Here is a 22,035-nt window from a genome sequence, read left to right as displayed (position 1 = left end):
CCCCTGTGTTTATTCTTGATCCAGATAGCATTTCTTCCACTTCCATAGTCAAAGCCAAAACACAGCACCCGAAGGTGAATCTAAACCAAGCATTTTAAAAAAACAAATACGACATACGACACCTATTTGATTCCACATATATAAAATGTCCAGAATAGGCAAATATTTAGAGATAAAAATTAAAGTAGTGGTTCCCAGGGCCTAGCCGGGGAGGGGAATGGGGAGTGCCTGTTAATGGCTTTGAGGCTTCTTTATGGGGTGATGGCAATATCTAAAATTAGACTATGGTGATGATTGCAAAATGATGTCACTGTAGTAAAAAACATTGATTTGTACACTTTAAGCAGGTGAATTTTGTGTAACCTATAATACAATAAATATGTTAAAAAATCCAAGTACATACAATTTTGCAAATATTGCTCCAGCTGGTCCCTCCTCTCCTTAGCCATGGATGTGGTCATTGCCAGATAATATTTTGGTGGAAAGGGCGGCAAACAATTTCCAAAGACCCTCCTCAGCTGAAAGATCCAGAAAGCATGCAGTTAAGGCAAGTGAGCCTCCAATTCAAGGTTATGAGCTACTAAAGCCTCTTCTTGGGGCAAGTCTTATCCTAGCTGACCTAGCACTTTATTTAATCCTTCAATAGCCAAAAGAAGAAAAAGAGGATAGTTTGATTTTCTTTTTTTTTTTTTTTGAGACAGAATCTCACTTTGTCCCCTTTGGTAGAATGCCCTGGCATCATAGCACTGAGGCAGGAGATCCACAAGATGAGCCTGGAGCATCTTGTAGCTCCGGAAAGTAAGGAAGTACTCTACCCAACAGCAAAACAAATCAACAACAGGAGTACGTCGCAGACACCTGGGAGCAAATTGAAAGAGCTCCCAAGGAGCAAAGATGGAAAAATTTGAACAAAAAAAGTAACATTGAGGTATAACCCAGGCCAGGCATGGTGGCTCATGCCTGTAATCCCAGCACTCTGGGAGGCTGCAACCGGTGGATTGGTTGAACTCATGAATTCGAGATCAGCCTGAGCAAGAGTGAAACCCCCATCTTTATTAAAAATAGCAAAACTAGCTGGGCATTGTGGTGGGTGCCTGTAGTCCCAGCTACTTGTGAGGCTGAGGCAAGAGGATTTCTTGAGCCCCAAGAGACTGAGGTTGCTATGAGATATGATGCCATGGCACTCCACCAGGGCAAGGGTGAGACTGCCTCAAAAACAAAAAACAAAACAAAACACCAAAAATGTATAACCCAAAGTATAAGGAGTCCTTATGGATATAATACTGAAAGATAAGTAGGATAGAATAGGCAAATCTCCTGTGCAGAAGAATATCAGATAACTTATGTAGATGCTCCTTCCTCAGGGAGCGGGGCATAAGTCCCCAGTCCTGAAGAGTGGGCTGCACATAGTGACTTCCTTCCAAAGAGGGCGCTACGGAAGGGAGGCAAAAATCACCTTACAGGAAAGAAATGTGACAGACACTACTTCAGCCAGGTGATGGAGGTCAACAGCCAGAGGGATGAGTCAGGTTGGTAGCAGGTACCCTCGACATGGTGAGTAGAATGGCACTTTGTCTCTGGGGTCTACATTCCCAAATCCTATAATTTCTGTCTAATCATGTGAAAAATATAAGACAAACTCTAACAGAGGGATAGCTTACAAAATATCTGAAGAGTACTTCTCAACACTATCAAGGTCATCAAAAATGAGAAAAGGCTAAGAAACTGTTAACAAGCACTTAAGGAGACGGGATGACTAAATGTCATGTTGTACCCTGGCTGGGATCCTGGAACAGAAATAAGACATTAGATAAAAACTAAGGAAGTCTGAATAAACTATGAACTGTAGCTAATATAACAATAATAATAATTTATCACCACTGTGATAATGTACTGAGGTTGGGTGTGGTGGCTTGGTGTACTGAGGCAGGAGAACTGCTAGAGGCCGGGAATTGGAGACCCGCCTGGGCAACACAGCAAGACTCCCATCCCCACCCCCAAATCTTTGATAATAAAAGTAGGTATCTCTGGTTCATTGATTGTAACAAATGTGCCATACTAATAGAAAATCTTTTTTTTTTTTTTTGAGACACAATCTTACTTTGTCACCCTTGGTAGAGTGCTGTGGCATCATAGCTCATAGCAACTTCAAACTCTTGGGCTCAAGAGATCTCTTGCCTCAGTTTTTCATTTTAAGTATGATGGGGTCTGACTCTTGCTTAGGCTGGTCTTGAACTCATGAGCTCAAGCAATTCATCTGCCTCAGCCTTCCGGAGTGCTAGGATTATTGGCATGAGCCACTGCACCAGACCCTAATCGAAAATCTTAATAATGGAGGGAACAGGGTGTGGACTATGTGGGAATTCTGTACTGTCTTTTTTGTAAACCAAAACTGCTCCAAAAAATAGTTTATTTTTTAAAAAACCCTGATGTTCTGGCTTATTTTTAAAAATCCAAAGATCTGAAATCAATAGGTCACACTCCCTCAAACTACAATCTGTTAAAATTATTGCACCACACCTCACCATCCCTCACCTATTTGCCCAACTTCATGCTCTAGAAAAGATTTTTAAAACAAATTTCAAAAAATAGTAAAAAGAAAATCATGACCTAAAATTGATTTTGGAAAAAAGAAGTAAAAAATTACTTGTAACCTCTGTAACCATTTAAATTTGCAACTTCTTCTGTAAGCCTCATATAAAATATTACAGCAACGATTCGGTTTCTTTTAAATTCAAAGACATTTTTCTGCCATGACAGATGTCCAAAGCATCTCAGGTGGAGAATCACCCCAGGCAGAGCTGCTCAAACAACCTGGGATTTATGCACCCCATCTCTACTAATTCCATTAAATAGAAACAGAAATTTGTCTTCTTGCATGCAATTATTTCTTGATTAACTGATTAAGTGATCTTTAAAAGGCAGTTATCTTCTTTGGCATGTGTTTATAAATGTCATAGACGCTCCCAAATTGGTGCTAATCACAGCAGCCTTGAGTCAACAGGCTGTCTGCCTTATCCATCTGCAGGAGGGAATCTTGATGCGGACCTGAGGCCAAGAGTTGGGGAAGAGGCAATAAGGATTAAGGTTCTAATATCTATCACAGAGCAAACCTTCCCAGCAGGTTTTACAACTGAGCTGACTTCTCAAGGTATCTCTCCCCTCCCTTCTCTGATACTGGTCTAAGAGGGAAGATAAACAAACAGTACACTGTGTTGTTAAGTCAGCCAAAAGTCAACCATCAACACCACAAGTTTGACCCCATCAAAACAGAATCTCCATGGGGGACAGGATGGTGATGACAGGGGTGCAGGTCACAGCTGAGCTCACACAGACATGCCATCACTTTCCCAGGTCCTGTCTTTGTGCATTAGCTCTCCACGTACCCTGACGTGGACCCAGGACCACCTTATCTGCACCAGGTGCTGCTCCTCAACCTCAGAGTTATCCAACAACGTATAAATCTGATTCCTAAAGCCAAACATCAAACTCACTGCCGGCACCTAATTTAACAGAGTACATGTTAAATAATAGAAACTCAGTAAACATTTAAGTAAATGAATAAATCAGCTAAGTTTATAGGATGAAAACCACTCTATAAGGATGCAGACCTTCCCAGGAGATAAACTTATACTCACCAAACACACACAATCTGATTATTATTTTTGTATAGTGCTTTGTATTAAATTAGGTTAAGAATTCTTAGCCATTTCATGCCCTCTATTGAATAGGAAGAATAAAAACTAGGTGAGAAGAGGCTAGGAAAGGTCACCCAATCTTTAAGTCTCAGACTTAGGGTAGCCAAACAAAATACAGGATGCCCAAATAGTGCATGGAACATATACTATAAACTGTTCAATATATTATAAATAGTTTATACCAGTAGAAAATCTGAAATTCAGATTTAACTGGCAGTCCTACTCAGCTTCTGTATCCATAAAAAGGGTTGGGCAGCTTGAACAAAATCCTGTGCCTGAAACTCTCATAACAGAAAGTAGATACTGGTTGCCTGGGACCAGGGGTGGCTGGAGGGATCAAGAGCAAAGATGATAAGGAGACTTTTATACTGTTTTTTGAGACACAGTCTTACTTTGTCACTCTCAGTAGAGTGCCCATCATAGCTCACAGTAACCTCAAACTCTTGGGCTCAAGTGATTCTTATGTCTCAGCCTCCTGAGTAGCTAGGACGACAGGTGCCCGCCAAAGTGCCAGGCTATTTTTAGAGATGGGGGGTGTCACACTGGCTCAGACTGGTCTTGACTCCTGAGCTCAGGCAATCCACTTGCCTGAGCCTCCCAGAGTGCTAGGATTACAGGTATGAGCTCTCACTCCTGGTCCTGACAAAGGAGAATTTTAGAGTGAGAGAACTTTTAAAAATGTTGATTATGATGGTGGTAATTGCATTTATTTACTAAAATTAATCATACTGAACCCTGAAAATTGGGAACTTTCATTACACTATTCCAAAATGTAGTACAAACATGTTAAGTCTAGAACTCAGTCATTTGACTCACTGTTTCACTGACACAATTTATTTTGTCAGCTTTAGAAAGAAACCACATAATGTAAGTTTTGGAGATCAAATCCTGACCACAACACTAACAGTATGACTTCAGAAAAACTGTTTTTCAGTTTCTTCATCTGTTAAATGGGACTAATTATAATCCCAGCTCATAAGATGCTTGTAAAAATGAAGCTATTACCTGTAAAGTGTTTGGCACCAATCTCAGCACATGGTAACTGCTCGCTAGTTAATGTTTTAAATTAATAATATTAATAACCACCTAAGATCTAAATAGTTTCTTTAAAAATGTAGTAGTTCTGGGCAGTGCCTGTGGCTCAGTAGGTAGGGCACTGGCCCCATATACCGAGGGTGGCGGGTTCAAACCCAGCCCCAGCCAAACTGCAACAAAATAGTAGCCGGGCGTTGTGGTGGGCACCTGTAGTCCCAGCCAGAGGCTGAGGCAAGAGAATTGCCTAGGCCCAGGAGCTGGAGGGTGCTATGAGCTGTGTGATGCCACAGCACTCTACTGAGGGTAATAAAGAGAGACTGTCTCTTAAAAAAAAAAAAAGTAGCAGTTCCTATGGAAAGGGGGAAACGATAAACATAAAGTGTAATGAAATTGGAAACTAGATAAAGAAATCTGCACCTTGGCTCGGCACCTATAGCTCAACCGGCTAAAGCGCCAGCCACGTACACCTAAGGTGGCAGGTTCGAATCCCCAGCCCGGACCCGCCAAACAACGATGGCTGCAACAAAAAAATAGCCAGGCATTGTGGTGGGCGCCTGTGGTCCCAGCTACTTGGGAGGCGGAGGCAGGAGACTCACTTGAGCCCAGGAGTTGGAGGTTGCTGTGAGCTGTAATGCCACGACTACCCAGGGGGACAGCTTGAGGCTCTGTCTCAAAAAAAAAAAAAGAAATCTGCACCTTAGGATTTAAAACAATCTGGGACAAATAAAAGCGTTCATTAACATCTATTATATGCCCCACTGGAGGCTCTAAGCTGTAGCAATTCAGTATTTGAGGGCCCCTGTTGTGAACATGACTTCTCAAATAGAAGATGAACAATAAAAGTTTACACAATTCATGTCTCTGATTCTGGACCTGTTAGGGTTTGATTAGTTTGTTTTCCTGAAATTAAGCATTTCTGGCCAGATTCAGGGATTCCTGAAGCCTCTGAGTCAGCAAATGTTTGCTGAGAATGTTTAATGTGCCGGGCTCTGGGAGAAAGTGGTCCTTAGTCTTCACAAGCATTCTGGGAGACTGACATCCATAACGACCTACTTGCTTCTTACTTCTATTGAGAAAATTGGGCAGAGGGAGAGGAGAAGCATTCAGCCAGTGATCTGTCCCAGCCCTCTGCTGCCTCCTGCTTTGCACGCGGACATGGTTACCTCCCTTTCCCCATATCACACTGCAGGAGGACGGATGAGCGTGGGAGATGGTATCATAACTTCTGCCTCCAAATACCTAAAACAGCCATCTTTTCTCTTCCATTCACACTCCCCTCTGCCTGTCTCTGTAGTCCTCATAACTCCCCACTCACTCACTCCTCCTAACTTACTCACAACTAGCTTCTCACCTTTCAGAAGTCTGAGTCCATGCCTCTGCCTCTACATTCAATACTGTGTTGCAGGCATTACTAATACAAAGATGACTGCTCAAATTAACTAATAACTACATTACAACTGCTTTCTTGTGGATACCAGAGATACTTAATCAGACCTTTAAAATGGACTTTTGCCAGGTGTGGTGGCTCATGCCTATAATCCCAGCACTTGGAGGCCAAGGCAGGAGGATTGCCTGAGCTCATAGGTTCAAGACCAGCCTGAGCCAAAGTGAGACCTTGTCTCTAAAAATAGCCAGGCTTTGTGGCAGGCACCTGTAGTCCCAGCTACTTGGGAGGCTGAGGCAAGAGAATTGCTTGACCCCAGGAGTTTTTGAGGTTGCTGTGAGCTGTGACACCATAGCTCTCTACCAAGGGTGACAAAGTGAGACTGTCTCAGAAAAACAAACAAAAAATAAAACGGACTTTTCAATGCACCATGGTATATAAGCAAGAAGGCTCTCTGCAGCGACCATTTTAGTAGCAGAAAAATCAAGCTGAGCTGTCCATCAGCAAGCAGACAGTTAAATAAACTGGTGTGGTATGTCCACTCACTAGAAACCCACAGACTGTCTGAAAAGACTCTCATGAAGAATGCTAATAGCTGTTGCCTCTGGGCAAATTTTTTTCTATCTTCTCTACACTTCTCTTTTTAACTTCAGGTATGTGCTCTTCAGAATCTAAAACTGAAAGAAAAATTCATAGAGCAGGGAAAGGAGGGTAACGTTTATTTCCAAACTTCCATTCGCTCCTATGACTCATTTTGAAGACTTACAACTTATAAGGAGTATAAGAACAATAAAACCTATTAGAATGGACTAATAAATCAGTCTGCCTCTCAGAGAAAGTACTGTCCAGACATCAGGGGGAGTAACTAAAGTAGGAAATGGCCTTCTAACTTGATAAGTCATCTGTTTCCTTGGTTCCCAGCCTGCCAGTACTTGCAGCCTGTGAATAAGGCCATTTAAGAACAAAAATGGAGACACACCTTTATAAAGGGGGTAAGCTTAAGAAACTGTAGCGAAAAGGAGATTATCTTTGTTTTTTTTTTTTAATTGAGACAGAGTGTCATTCTGTCGCCCAGACTGGAGTACACTGGTGCTAATGTAGCTCACAGCAGCTTCTACCTCCCAGCCTCAATCAGTCCTCCTGCTTGGGCCTCCCCAATAGCTAGGACTACAGTCACATCATCATCATGCCCAACTATTTTTTTCAATTATTCTTTGTAGAAATGAGGGTCTCACATGTTGCCCAGGCTGGTGTAGAACTCTTGGCCTCAAGTGATCCTCCTGTCTCCGCCTTCTAAGTGCTGGGATTACAGGTGTGAGCCACCAAGCTAGACTAGAGAGGAGATTAAATATCCCTGCACAAGATTCCTAAGACTCTATCCGTTGGTCTAGACTCTGCTTGATTAATTTTGAAGGAGGAGGGGCATTGTCCTGGGGAACAGAGGACACTTAAATGGAGCCCACTAGAACCCCGGGGCTCTGCCAGGGCCCATATCTCACAGTTGTAAATAATTAGAAGCCACAAGTATTCGATTATTCATGGAGCCGTATGGCAAGCAATTCACACTTAATCCTTGCTACAACCCATTTCACAGATGAGAAGCCTGAGGCACTGAAAGGCCCAGAGTCTCGCCAGAGTCACACGACCCAGGCCCTTGGCAGACTTTTCCCCACCCGCCTCCAACTCGCTCACCTGTTCGTTCCATCCGTGCAGCTGGCTGTAGCGCACCTTGCAGAAGAGGAAGCCGTCCAGGTACACGGAATACAGCTGCAAACACACAGGCACCCCGGCCCGGGTTAGCGCAGGGAGCTGCGGACCAGTGCCACCGGCCCCCGCCCTGCGCAGCCCGCCCCAGGCCCCAGGCGCACCACGTAGCGGCCCCCCAGCGTGTCGGGGCACTGCTGGGACAGCGGGATGCAGAAGTGCATCTTCATGGCTGGAGCGGAAGAGCAGCGCTGGGAGTCCGACCTGCAGCGGCCAGGCTGTCCGCGGTCTGAGTTGGGCGGTGCAGCTGAGCTGGGCCGCTGTCGCCCAGGTGGGGCCCCTCTAGTCCCCGCCCCTCCGGTCTCTGGCGTTCTGGGATGGGTGGGGGCGGGCCGCTTCCAGGGCCGCCCCGTTCCCACCTAGTGCATGGTGGGCTGGTAGCATTTTATCCAAGTACATGCCCTACGGGGCTTGAAAAAAGTTTGTGTCCATTACCTGCTTACTGCCTGCAGTGCGTGATGAATTTAAGATTTTAAAACATACATAAATCTGGTAATTACCCTATGACTAGCCCAATTACACCAGGTTCAATTGTTTGTGTGGTCGTTAAATATAACATTTTAGATACGCTGCAATAGATGTAACCCTACTTTAGTATTTTTAAAACCCTTTTCTCTCTTAGTATACAAGAAACATCAAAAAAAATAGAAGGAGCTTGGATCTGTCTCCGTCTGGGAGAAGCCCTGGTTTCAAACAGAGCCAGCGCCCAGTTTGCTGGATTCACACCAACACTTTATTCTCTGGACCACCCTTCCCAAGTTCTTTCAACAGTCTCTCATTTTTAGTTGCTGTGGAAAATAATTCTTCTAATGTTCTTGCTTCAGTTAAATCAGAAGAGAATTCCTCCTGCCTTGCCGTGGTCACAGGTGGAGGGGCAGCAGAGTCATGTCCCAAGGTCCTGAGCAGTCCATGGGCTCATCCATCCTCCCTCCTCTCCTTTAACCCACGTTACTCTTCCTGGTAAACATTAGAGCAACATCCTATCAAGGACAGAACAGGCCTAGGGAGTGGAGGAACTTTTCCAAGGTCACAGAGCATCTTTTCATAGGTCAGAATCATTGAAAGTCCTTAAAAATGCCCATTATCTCTGGGGTAAGACCCGAGTGCCTCCAGTGGGCGTCAGAGACCAGGGGAAGGGGAGCCAAGACTTGCTGGGCACTTCCTGTTTCTCCTGCTGGCTTACTGTGTGCCGGGCCCAAAAGACATTGTGACATTTAATTTTCACAGTAACCTGTGAGCTAGGGACCATGATAGTTCTGTTCTTACAGAAAAGGGAATTGCACCATAGGAGAGGTGGTATCAGGTAGAGGGTTAAAAGGAGGGCAACAGAATTCGTATCCCCACTTAGTGGCTTCCAGCTGAGAGGAGTTGGGCAAGTTAATGGGCTCTTTAAGCTGCAGCTGCTTCTTCTATGAAATCGTATTAATAACTGTACTCACTAAAATAAATAAATAAATAAATGACCGTACTCACGTCGAGGTGATTTTCAGCCCAGGGTAGACGGGCCTTAGGGTCTTCCCCTGCCTGTGGGTCGTCTCTGATCTGGAGGGCTAGCCTCTTCTAGAGCCTTCTGGGGCAGAGGCTGATTGGGTAGGTGTTGAGGTCTGATCCAATCTTTCGGGCAAAGTGGAGGAGCCCGGTGAGGCCCAGAAGTGGCCTCAGCCTCCAGGGAACTTTCTTGCTCCTGTGGATGGCCTGGGCCCTGGCTCCACCCCATGGCAATCTCCACACAGGGCCATTGCTTTCCTTTCATTTATTCCACCCCAGAAGCTGAATTGGAACAAGAGAGACCTCTGCACAAGTCCCTATCCTCCTCCATCCCTGACCTCTGCTCATGGGTCTTAGGCACTCATTCGGTCAGTGAATATTACTGAGCTCCCTCTGCGCACTCCGCACTGCGTAAGATTGAGAACTTGAACATGACGGAGAGCTAAGCACGTGTGTAACAACAGTTAGCTGATGCTATTGGAGATGCTTCTCTGAACGCTTTACATGGATGAAGTCATTTAACGCTCCCAAGTGCCTGGAGTAGATACTGGTATTATCCTCCTGTCATAGCTGGAGAGACTGAGGCACGGCACAATTAAGAAATGGGCTCTGCATTGCAGAATCTGCAGTGGTGACATGGGACCATGAAACAAATGGCCTCCATCTGGAGTCTGTGCTCTGTGAGGCTGCTTTTGGGGGGGGGGCCTCAGGAAACCCTCACCCTTACTTCACAGGCATGCCCTTTATAGTTTTTAATTCTTAATGCAGTTTTAAATAAATAAACTGTTATGGTATTCAGTTTAGGAATCAATTCTATAACGTTTCCAAGGGGTAATTTACTCTATGCCTGGCATACAGTCAGCATTTGGTAAGAGCTTAGCATTCCTTCCTTCAGTCAGGAGTCACTGGGTGCCTCTTATGGGCCAGGCACTGCAGTGACAATGATGGACATGACAGCCTCAGTCTCCTAACATTACAGAGCCTAAGCCTAGTTTACAGATAAAAAAAAGGTGCGGTTTCTGTAGTGTGGCACATAGCATCACAGAGCAGGTGCACGACTGACTGCTACTTAAGCCTTTTAACCATTATTTGCATGCCTCGTCTCACCTACTTTGGGTGTTCCCTTTTTGGCTTTGATATCTGGTAGCCCCCTCTTTTGGTACCCACTCTGTCTCGCTGTGGAACTTTCTCCCTCTCCTGAGTCCTTCACACCCTTGTGCCTCTGGGGTGGGCAGTGCAGTAGAGACCACGAGAGAGCCAGCAACGTGGCTCCTACTGACTGGTGCTCTAGCCAGCACTGCGGGGCCCACCCAGTGTGCATGATGATGCCCTTGGCTCCATCTTTTCTTATAGCTCAGGTTTTGGGAGCCTTACTTCACTGGTCAAAGCCGTGGACCGTGTGAACAAGGGACTTGAACACACATGGAAGAGCTTTCTGATTGATGGACAGCTTTATAGAGCAAACACAGAGATAGGAGCCGTGAGGTAAGATGCATACAGGTAATTCTTCCCACCTAGTCGGTGTCTTCTTCACTCCCTTGAGGGTCAGATGGGTGAGTCAGAAAGACGAGGCTGGAAAGCTTGGGCTGTGCACCTTTCTCTGTTATGACTGCACCTGTATTGGGCTGTGCTGAATGCCTACAGTCCTTTGGAATATGTGGAAATAAACAAAATGGTAGGACACAAAGGAACTGCAAAATTGCCCTGGTAGTTCTGAAATTTCCATGGTTCCTGGGTGATTTCCTGGTCCAGAACACCTAAATCTAGGGAGTTGAATATTGTCCCCCCAAAATCCACATCTATGTGGAATATTAGAATGGGACCTTATCTGGAAGGAGGGTGTCTGAGATAAAATTAAGTTAAAGCTCAAAATGAGATCCTACGGGATAAGGGGGGCTCTGAATCCAAGGAGAGTGTCCTTGTAAGGCACAGGAAAGGACATCCAGGCACACACAGACATGGATGACCCTGTGAAGATGGAGGCAGAGTGTGGAGCTGTGCTGCCACAGGCCAAGGAACTCCAGGGGCTACCAAATGTTCAGGAAAGGTGAGGAAGGATTCAGCCCTGAGGCCTTCAGGAGTATGGCCCCGCTCACCCTTCTGGCCTCCAAGAACTGTGAGACAGTTTCTGTATGTGGTTGTAAACCACCCAGGCTGTGGTACTTTGTTAGGGCAGTGATGAGAAAATACTGTCCTGACCCTGTGACCACAATCAGCCTCATGCAGAGTATAGAGGGCAGAGTCCTGCTGTGGGTGTGTCTGTGAGGAAGAGACAGAGGGAGAGCATCCCCAAGGAACAGAGACCTGTGATCTGATAGACAGTGTCCTGAAAATAATACCAGGACTGGCTGGCCCCACACAGCACTCTACATGGGCCAGGCATGGTTCTCCATGCCGATGGATACAAACTCACCTTCTCCTTGCAACATCCACAGGTGATCAGTGGAAGGTCATCCCTGTTTTTCAGCAGGTGAAATTGGGGTAGAGGGAAATCAATAACTCACCCGAAGTCATGCAACCTCAGAGGGGAGTCAGGTTTCAAATCCAGGCGGTCTAGAAAGTCTCCAAGGTCCTTGTCTTGAATCACTTCCCCAATCAAAAAAATCTTTGTTCTGTTCTTAACCACTGGGAGGAGCTCTAAAAAATTCAGGGTCCCCAGATTTGGGGGATGATCTTAGGAAGAAATCACTCTGTGAAAATAACACTGCTGTGAATCAGGCTGTGGCAAAAGTGACAACTACTCACCCTCCCTGGGGACCTGTAAATGTGCTGCTGAGCAGCTCAGCTCTGCCCATGGGCGTCTGTGCAGGCACCACGTTAGGTGGGGGGATTGAAGGAGGAAGGTGGGAGAGGTGAAGATGAAAGAGGGGACCAAGCCTGACGGCCTCACAGCCCACCGGGAAGCAGATACGTACACAGACGGCTAAACACCAGCCCCAAGGGGAGCTCCTGGGCAGAGTGGCATCCAGTGTGCCAGGACAGCACACAGAGGGGATGTTAACCCAGCAGATGTGGATGGAGGAGGGGGCGGCAGGAAAGGGCATTTGAGAGGGATCTACAGGATGAGATAATTGTTGAGAGCATTCTAGGAAGACAACACAGACAAAGCCTGGGATGATCAAACAAAACAAAACAAAAACAAATGAACAAAAAATTCTTAAGGAGTTTGCTGTTACAAGGAAATAGAAGTGAGGCCTGAAGAGGTGGATGCTGAGTCTGGAGAGAGGGAGCAGCCTGGTATTTTGGAGGCCATAGCTGCTGGGCTAAGAACTTGGTTTGGTAGTTTTAAAGAGTGAAAGGGTGTGGACAGGGTACTTTTTAGATGGATCCTCTGGCGAGTGTGCAGAGAATAAGGGGGACTGCCCTGTAACCAGAAGCAGTCAGGCCAGCAAGGACGTTTTTCATGAGAAGAGACTAGAGTACAGTTCCTGTAATGCCCTTCTCCAAAACTGGGAGCTCTGGGCCCGAGGTCTGGGTGACATTACCTGTAGTGACCCCCTCTCGGATGTTCACAAAGTGCTTTAGTGTATTCGGGGCTCTGAGATGTCTGCAGCAAAGAAACCTGGACTCTGTTTTAGCTTGTGCCTATCACACTGGGGGGCAGGGGGGCTAGTGTCCCAGGAAAAGCTGTCATTTTGCGAAAGAAGACAAAGGCCTGGGCTATGTCAAAGGGGGTGGATTAAAAACTATTCAGGAGCACCACAAACTACATAATTAGTTAGAAATGGCTCCTGTCCTCAAGAAGCCAAAGATAGGGTGGTGCCTGTGGCTCAGTGAGTAGGGCACTGGCCCCATATACCAAGGGTGGTGGGTTCAAACCCAGCCCCGGACAAACTGCAACAAAAAAATAGCTGGGCGTTGTGGCCGGCGCCTTGTAGTCCCAGCTACTCGGAGGCTGAGGCAAGAGAATCGCCTAAAAGCCCAAGAGCTGGACATTCCTGTGAGCTGTGAGGCCACAGCACTCTACCAAGGGTGACAAAGTGAGAATCTGTCTCTAAAAACAAACAAACAAACAAACAAAAAAGAAGCCAAAGATAAGCACTTAAGGCATTCAGAGCTTGTCATTTGGCCCTTGACGCGTTGTCATCCTTCCATGACGTATTGACAAGTCCAGCTACTTACACTCAGTCCTCATAGAGGATTCTGGTTCCTTTCTCTTGGATCCTCCCTTCATGGATGATGGCTGCTGCTGACAACTATTGCCAGATGCAACCCTGCTCTATCCCCATCTGGCAGTGAAAACTGAAGCAAGGATTGAATCCTGCAGAGATATTCAACAGCAATTCACCTCACTCAGGAAGCTCACACTGCCAAAACGACCACATCCCACTAGATATTGTACCTCCCAACAAATCAATATTTTGTTAAATTGTAAAAAAAAGGGGGGGGGCACGTGGCACAGGACTTCGATTGATCAGGATGGGAAGTAAAGAAAAGGAAGGGGAGGGAGACGCCAGGCTGCCTCTGGGCTCGGGTGGGAGAGGCTTACTGGGAGGCGGGAGGTGCGGGTGGGAAGCCCAGACTGTGCTTGGACCTGCTGAGCTGGAGGGCGTCAGATGGAGGGATGAGGAGGGGACTAGGGGTCAAGGGAGTACAGAGGAAGGTCAGAGTCATAGGAAAGGATACGGTCATGTGGCAAGGACACAGGGGTTAGAGGACACCTGGGCTCATGCTATAGAGACTTGGTAAAACCCTGCCAGGTGCGGTGAAGGTGACAGGAGTGGAGTGAGACTGGATCTGTAACCCAGCCAGTTTTCCTGTCCTGGGAATGTCTGGGAAAGGATGTGGACTCCTTAGGGCCCTAGTGGGTGGAATGTCTAGGAAAGCTCTTCTAATAAGTGAGGGTTCCTCCAAGCTCTGTCCAAAAGGAAGAGATACATCTTGAAGATGGGGGATTCTAACTCCTAATGTTAGGGGGCTGGGAAAGGTCATCAGGCTTTGCCTAGATGAAGTATCATTCAAAACCACTCAGCTTTCTCGGCTGGGACCCTGTGCTCACCAAACAGCCTTCTAATTAGTGGCTTGGGTTTCTGAGGGTGCCAGTAAGGGGGCAGTGTGCTGGACAGCAAGGTCAGTAAATCAGAGTCTGTCTGGCACATTGTTTTCCTGGGGGCCTGGTGTACACGTCCTTTATGAGCCTGACCTATTCCAAGTACCCTGACCAGCCACCAGTGACTGCAGGAGATACCTGCCATGAGGTTCTGTGAGGCCTGGGGGTGGGGGCAGGCAGCGGGCACCTGCTGTGGAAAGGTGAATAGTTTCAATGAGAAGGATACCAAACAGATGACCTTTCTCCAAGAAATGGAATAAAATGAACACATCATAAAATTATTAGGGTCATATGGATGTCAATCCTGATGACTTCAATATAGCCCTGACCATCAGTGTTTTAAGGACCACCCAAAGAGGAGTTACCCCACAGCTGCTAGAGGAAGTTTTCTGCCTCTCAAAAGTGATCAAAATGCTTTTGAGGAAAATTTCAACCAAGTTGTACAAAAGTCAGCACAACCATTGCTACTTAATAATAATTTGATGAGAATAGTAAGCACAGCTGAAGGTTTAAGGGTTTTCTCAGTGGAAAAAAAATCATCCACTGTACAGATCTTGTACCAACTCATTTAATCCTCAAAGCGACCTTGAAGTGGGTATTGTTGTCTCCGGGTTACATGTGGAGAAGCAGAGGCACAGTGAGGCTGAGGAACTTCCCCAGTGACATCCCCCCTCACGTCCCTCCCTGATAGCCTGGGTTTCTCCACAGCCCCCTTCTCCAGGTGGCTTGGCCTGGTTCCCGTCTCTCCTGCATCACCTGCTAGAGTTTGGTTCTTTACCTTTTGTATGTCAACTTTCCTCAAGGAGACACCAAGAGGCTGGAGAGCAGGGCCACTCTGGAAAGACATCAGGCTCAGACTTGCCAGGCAGCCATTCCAGAGCCTGGGGGGTTCTATTGAGAGCAGGAAGGTGTGTGCAGATGGGAGGTGCTGTTCTCCTAACCCTGTGAAGTACCAGTGCTGCCTGGGGACCCCCTAACCAAGCATCTTTCACAAAGCCAAGAGAATGCCATGCAGCTTAGAAATCCTTTTTTTCTTTTTCATTTTTGTTTTTGAGACAGAATCTCACTCCGTTGCCCTTGGTAGAGTGCTATGCATCATCATAGCTCACAGCAACCTCAAACTCTGGGCTCAAATGATCCTCTTGCCTTAGCCTCCCGAGTAGCTGGGACTACAGGGGCGGGCCACCATGATTGGCTAGTTTTTTCTATTTTTAATAGGGACAAAGTCTCCTCTTACTCAGGCTGGTTTTGAACTCCCAAGCTCAAGCAATCCACCTGCCTTAGCCTCCCAGAGTGTTAGGGATTAAGGCGTGAACCCCTGTATCAGGCCACGTCCAGTTGTTTTGTTTGTTTTTGTGACAAATTCTCATTTGTCACCCTTGGCAGAATGCCGTGGCATCACAGTTTACAGCAACCTCAGACTCTTGGGCTTAAGCGGTTCTCTTGTTTCAACCTCCTGAGTAGCTGGGACTACAAGTGTTACCCTCAATGCCCAGCTATTTTTAGAGGCGGGGGGGGGGGTCCTCACTCTTGCTCAGGCTGGTCTTGAACCTGTGAACTCAGCAATCCACCTGCATCAGCCTCCCAGAGTGCTCGGATTATAGGCAAGAGCCACGGCACCCGGCCTCAGGCCTAGCTTTGATATTTTAAAGACCCCATACCTGAACCGTTTATGCCCCTTGATCTAGTTAGTTTATAGAATTAAGATCCAGGCTCAGTGCCTGTGCTCAGTGGTTAGGGCGTCAGCCACATACACTGGGGCTGGCAGGTTCGAACCTAGCCTGGGCTTGCTAAACAACAATGACAACCATAACAACAACAAAAAGCCAGGCGTGGTGGTGAGCATCTGTAGTCCCAGCCACTTGGCAGGCTGGGGCAAGAGAATTGCTTGAGCCCAAGAGTTTGAGGTTGCTGTGAGTTGTGACACCTCGGCCTCTACTGAGGGTGACAAAGTGAGACTCTGTCTCAAAAAAAATTAATTAAGATCTGCTTATGTTTTTCAAGGATAACATTAAATCACCACATGTGACTCCTTCCTACTGTGGAAACACTCACAAGTGCACGGCATTTTATTCAGGCCCCACTGGTGCTGTTCAGCTTGACAGCACACTGGAATCACCTGGGAAACTTTAAAAACTGCTGATGTCGGGGTCTGACTTCAGAGATCTGGACTTAATTGGTTCAGAGTATCAGGAAATTCATACAGGTGGTCCCCGGGTTACAAACGAGATGTGTTCCTGAGAGTATCTTGCAACCAGATTTGTATGTAAAGTGGGTCCCTGATGAACTGAGCATATAGGGTAATAATAACAACATTATGATGGGTCACATGTGGTAATAATAGCACAGTGTAGGACTATAATAAAGATAATACCCCCAGTGTATTGTAATAAGTTACAGAAATTATTGTGCTGTTTCTTGTAATTTCTAGGCCAAAGGAATGTTATGCTTATTTTGATCTTCTAACCAAGTCAGTAAAATCTTTCCATTTCAATAATTAATCTACTGTGCAGCTTAGTAATAATGGATGGGTTCACGGGAGCGCCGCCTCTCACAGGCTCCATTCTGCTCACCTTAGCCTTTGTCATTGTCCCCATGGCTGAGCAAGTGAAGTCCAATGCTTTCCCAGTGAATGGTGGCATCTGGTCTTTCTCCTAACACTTTTATTTCTATTTTGATTCTCACTGTGATCACTGCAGGCTCACTTGGACTTGTGGTGGACTTTCGCTTTGGAAGCGTGGTCCTAAGGAGAAATACAGACTCACAAAATTGAATTAAAGAGTTAAGACAGCGGCCGCGCCTGTGGCTCAAGGAGTAGGGCGCCAGCCCCATATACTGGAGGTGGCAGGTTCAAACCTGGCCCCGGCCAAATGCAAAAAAAAAAAAAAGGTTGGGACAAAGTGACGCTAAGTGCAGCAACCATAGGAACAAAGCGACTGGCCCCAGTGTAAGAAGCTGCGCCAGCGACGCTCTCACGCGGTGAAGACTTGACCACATGTGCGGAAGAAACCAGTTCCCAAATTATTAATTTAATTAGTGAATTACAAATGAGCCTTACAGGGAGTCTTGGGAACCCCTTCGTAAGTAGGGAACGCTGTCATCCGTGCCGTGGGCGCCGGCTGTCCTTCCCAAGTGTGAAAGCTGCCGGCGCCTGGACACACCAGCGCGGTCCTCGCGGAGTCCCCAGAGCCGCTCCCGCAGCGCTTGCAGTTCTGAAGGCTGAGATTCTGGCTCCAGCTGGCTTTGCAGAAGATGGGGCCTAGTCTTGGAAAAATGCCTCCCTGGGAAGAAGCTGCAGTAGAACCTCATCCAAGCTGCTTGCTGGGACAACTGAAGTCTGTGAAACGTGGCCTGGGATCTTATTCACCCATCTGTAGAATAAAGATTTGTTTCAGGTGCTGCTAGGAACCTGGTGAGAGGCAGTGAGTGGGTTCACAAAAGCTGAGCAGAAGCACTGAACGGTAATCAAAAGAATAGGTAACTCGGAGAGGGTACTTACTGTGTGCCAGGCTCTACTCCAGAAGGACACTCTAAAGGTTAGTTAATGCATATGATCTTCACAATGACCCTAGGAAATAGAGTCTATTATGCACATTTTACTGATGAAGAAACTGAGATGCAGAGAGGTAAGTATCTTGCCCAAAGTCGCACAGCTGGCAAGTCTTTTTTTTTTTTTTTAAGTAAATTTATTTCAGGTTAATGTGAGGGTACAAACAACCAGGTCAAAATATTTGATTTTGTTAGGTAGAGTCCCTCTTATGTTTATGTCTCACACACAAAAGGTGTGCCAAACACCCCCACCTGCTGCTCATTCAGTGAGAGCCCCCCACCCCTCCCCCTGTGGCATTACCCCTCCCCCAACTTGAATTGCAATGAGTTTTCTCCTATGAGGGCACGCAGCAGGTTGTCCGCTGGCTTCACCTTAGTGTGAGTACACTGGATATTTGCTTTCCATTCTTGTGATACTTTACTAAGAAGAATGTGTTTCAGCTTCATCCAGGATATTACAGAAGATGTGAAGTCACCATCTTTTTTATAGCTGAACAGTTTTCCCTGGTGTGCATGTCTTATAGCCAGGATTTGAAACTTGACTGCATGGACTCTGCAGTGGTATGTGGGACACTGGGACTGTGGTGGGGCACGGCCAGAATGAACTCCGTGAGTACAGAGGAGATGCTTCTGTGGATCACCATAAGAGGTTCTTTCAATGGCTCAAGGTCACCAGTGGGGATGAACCAGTGACTGCTGTTTGATCGCTTTTGGTGGGACTTACTCTGCTACCCACTGGCTGATTGGCTTGGGGGAATTCAGGGCTCAATATAATTGTTTCAAGATGAGTCATATAACCAGGAAATATGTCAATTTAAGAAAGATCAGTTTGGATGGTGCCTATGACTCAGTGAGTAGGGCAATGGCCCCATATGCCAAGGGTGGCGGGTTCAAACCTGGCCCCAGCCAAACTGCAACAAAAAAATAGCTGGGGGTTGGGGCAGGTGCCTGTAGTCCCAGCTACTAGGGAGGCTGAGGCAAGAGAATAGACCAAGCCCAAGAGCTGGAGGTTACTGTGAGCTGTGACACCACGGTACTCTTCTGAGGGCAACAAAGTGAGACTCTGTCTCAAAAAAAAGAAAGAAAATAGTGACTAATTCTTATATAAATTGTATTTAATTTGGACCAAAATACATTACTTAAACATTAATTTTTGATTCAACATTTTAATATGTTGTTTATCATATTGCATCCTCATTTATAAGTGAAATATGTTTGTAATTTCCCCTTTATAATAATATATTTTCTCCAATTTTAATATCAGGTGTATCCAGATTAAGTAGAATGATTTTGGAGTATTTCTTTTTCTATTATCTATAAGATTTGGCATGATCTGTTTTTTTTAAATTATCTTTTACTTTTATTTATAAATATTAGTTGTCTTTTTTTTGAGACTTTGGATAAAACAAAATAAGAAGTTAACTGATCCAAGTATTCTATAATAGACATACTTCTATCTGACAATATGAATGTCACTTTCTTTGCATTATTACTATTATTATTGCTTAATATTTTATTGCAGCAATCGTCTGATTTCTTTTCTGAATGTATTTATCTTCATTCTTTATGAGGTTTCTCAGTGCTTATGTTAAATATTGTTATTGTCATTAAATTTAGCCTTTTTAATGCTGTGAAGGCAAAAGTGGAAACCTAATATACACACGTATAAGTAAGAAAAATAAAAGATCGATTTATGTATGGATGTCTGGATTACAGAGCAGATTCAAGAAGTAAGGGACATAGGAGGTTTAGGGAGACACTGCTGTTCTTTTCATTTGGACGTCCAGGGTATAGTATAGCAGGACATTCCTGAAACTATCCCATGGTACAACTCTCAGAGACATATCCCTAAGCTGACCAGATCTTGATCTTGAGGCATGTTACTTACTTTTCTGGGTTGGGTGCAATGTCTCATGCCTATAATACCAGCACTTTGGGAGGCCATGGCAGGCCTTTGAGACCAGCATGAGCAACACAGTAAGAACCCCATCTTTACAAAAAAAAAATTTTTAAGCAGCAAAGCTTCACGGCACACAACTGTGGTCCCAGATACTCTGGAGACTGAGGCAGGAGGATGGCTTGAGCCCAGGAGTTCAAGGCTGCAGTGAACTATGATTGGACCACTGCACTCCAGCCTGGGAGAGACCTTATCTCTAAGAAAAAAAATTTTTTTGTTTGTTTACAGTCGATAGCTATCTGTTACAGGCAATAAGAATGTTTCTTGCTTTTCTGAACAAAGGTAGCAATTCCATAGATATCAAAAATATTTTTTTTAAGTTTTCTTATTGCGGGGGTGGTGCCTATAGCTCAGTGGGTAGGGCGCCGATCATATACACTGAGGGTGGTGGGTTCAAACCTGGCCCAGGCCTGCTAAACAACAATGACAACTGCAACAACAACAACAACAACAAAATAGCTGAGTGTTGTGGTAGGTGCCTGTAGTCCCAGCTACTTGGGAGGCTGAGGCAAGAGAATCGCTTAAGCCCCAGAGTTTGAGGTTGCTGTGGGCTATGATGCCATGACACTCTACCCAGGTGACAGCTTAAGACTCTGTCTCAAAAAAAAAAAAAGTTTTCTTATTGCAAAAGCAATAGTGATATCTACTCATTGTATAAAATTCAGAAAATTAGAACACACAGACAAGAGAAGAAAGTAAAAGGCTTCCCTAACCCCAAGATGAAGAGTAATTACTATTTACGGATTGTACTTTTTGGCTCCTATTTGGTACTGTTTCAGTTTGTGTCTCTCCAGTCTGTTTTAGTCTGATTTTATAAACTCCTTCCCACCTTCAAATAAATGGTTCTAAAGTTTGTAATCCTCTTCCTCCCTTTTCCTCTTCATTTTGTTTCACTAGTTAAAGTGAGGAAAGCTCTTTGATTTATTGACAACTCTACTGTATCATTTCTCAGTATAATGAAAGAGTTAACAATGGAAAGATTAACAATATCAGAAAGATGTTAGGAACTAGGAAAAAGGGTGAAGATATAATTGAAGTCACTACTTGGCTAAAATGAATTATGCCAGTGGGAATGGTGTTACTTGGAGTATATATCACTATTATTATTAGTTACCATTTATTTATCATTTACTATCTTCTGATGACCATATTTAGATGCATTACCTCATTAATCTACCCTGGATATTAGGTAATAGTATTATGATTAATAACAATAGCACTTTTTTACAGATTAAAAAAGTAAAGAAGGAGTGAGTTTGCCCCTTTTTTGCTACTGTGTAAAAGTGGCAGAGCCAGGAGTCAAATCTAGGCTCTCTACAACTAAGCTCTTAACAGCAATTTCTTTTCTTTTTTTAGTTTTAGCAATTTCTTTAATATATTTTAAATTTACTTCATTTGACTGGGCTCGGTGACTCACATCTGTAATTCTAGCACTCTGGGAGGCTAAGGCAGACAGATTGCTGAGCTTAGGAGTTGGAGACCAGCCAGAGCAAGACCTTGCCTCTAAAAAAATAGCCAGGAGTTGTGGCTACTTGGGAGGCTGAGGCAAGAGGATCTTTTGAGCCCAAGAGTTTGAGGTTGCTGTGAGCTATGACACTACAGCACTCTACTGAGGGTGACAAAGTGAGACTAGGTCTCAAAAAAAAGAGAGACATCAGTTTCTGAATTTAAAAAAATAAATAAATAGGCTCAGTGCCCATAGCTCAGTGAGTAGGGCGCCGACCATATGTACCAAGTCTGGCAGGTTTGAGCCCGGCCCGGGCCTGCTAAATAACGATGACAACTATAACAAAAAAATAGCTGGGTGTTGTGGTGGGCACCTGTGGTCCCAGCTACTTGGGAGGCTGAGGCAAGAGAATCGCTTAAGCAAAAGAGTTGGAAGTTGCTGTGAGCTGCAATGCCATGGCACTCTACTGAGGGTGACATAGTAAGACTCTTTCATAAAAATAATAATAAATATATAAAAAGTAAAAAATAGGCTCGGCGCCTATGGCTCAAGCGGCTAAGGCGCTAGCCACATACACGTAAGGTGGCGGGTTCGAATCCCCAGCCCGGCCCGCCAAACAACAATGATGGCTGCAACCAAAAAAATAGCCAGGCATGGGGCGGG

The 22,035-nt window shown here is 45.3% G+C and overlaps 2 protein-coding genes across 2 annotated transcripts in view; both read right to left on the bottom strand.

Annotated features, from left to right (window-relative positions):
- Positions 1-8,051, bottom strand: part of SNX31 (sorting nexin 31) — a 56,647-nt gene extending 48,596 nt beyond the window's left edge. The window contains exons 1-3 of the mRNA XM_003782442.1: positions 7,986-8,051; positions 7,810-7,884; positions 404-518 (exon numbers count right to left, since the gene is read on the bottom strand). Of these exons, the coding sequence (XP_003782490.1) occupies positions 404-518; positions 7,810-7,884; positions 7,986-8,051 (256 nt within the window). The remainder of the gene's footprint in view (positions 1-403; positions 519-7,809; positions 7,885-7,985) is intronic.
- An 8,942-nt stretch (positions 8,052-16,993) lies between these two features.
- Positions 16,994-22,035, bottom strand: part of PABPC1 (poly(A) binding protein cytoplasmic 1) — a 54,921-nt gene continuing 49,879 nt past the window's right edge. The window contains exons 14-15 of the mRNA XM_023518224.1: positions 17,478-17,660; positions 16,994-17,162 (exon numbers count right to left, since the gene is read on the bottom strand). Coding sequence (XP_023373992.1) covers positions 16,994-17,162; positions 17,478-17,660 — 352 coding nt within the window. The remainder of the gene's footprint in view (positions 17,163-17,477; positions 17,661-22,035) is intronic.

This window comes from Otolemur garnettii, unplaced genomic scaffold, assembly GCF_000181295.1.
Source record: "Otolemur garnettii isolate 467f Iridium unplaced genomic scaffold, OtoGar3 scaffold00004, whole genome shotgun sequence".
Taxonomy (NCBI): Eukaryota; Metazoa; Chordata; class Mammalia; order Primates; family Galagidae; genus Otolemur; species Otolemur garnettii.
The sequence above is the reverse complement of the archived record's forward strand: the minus strand, read 5'-3'. Positions and strand labels throughout refer to the sequence as shown.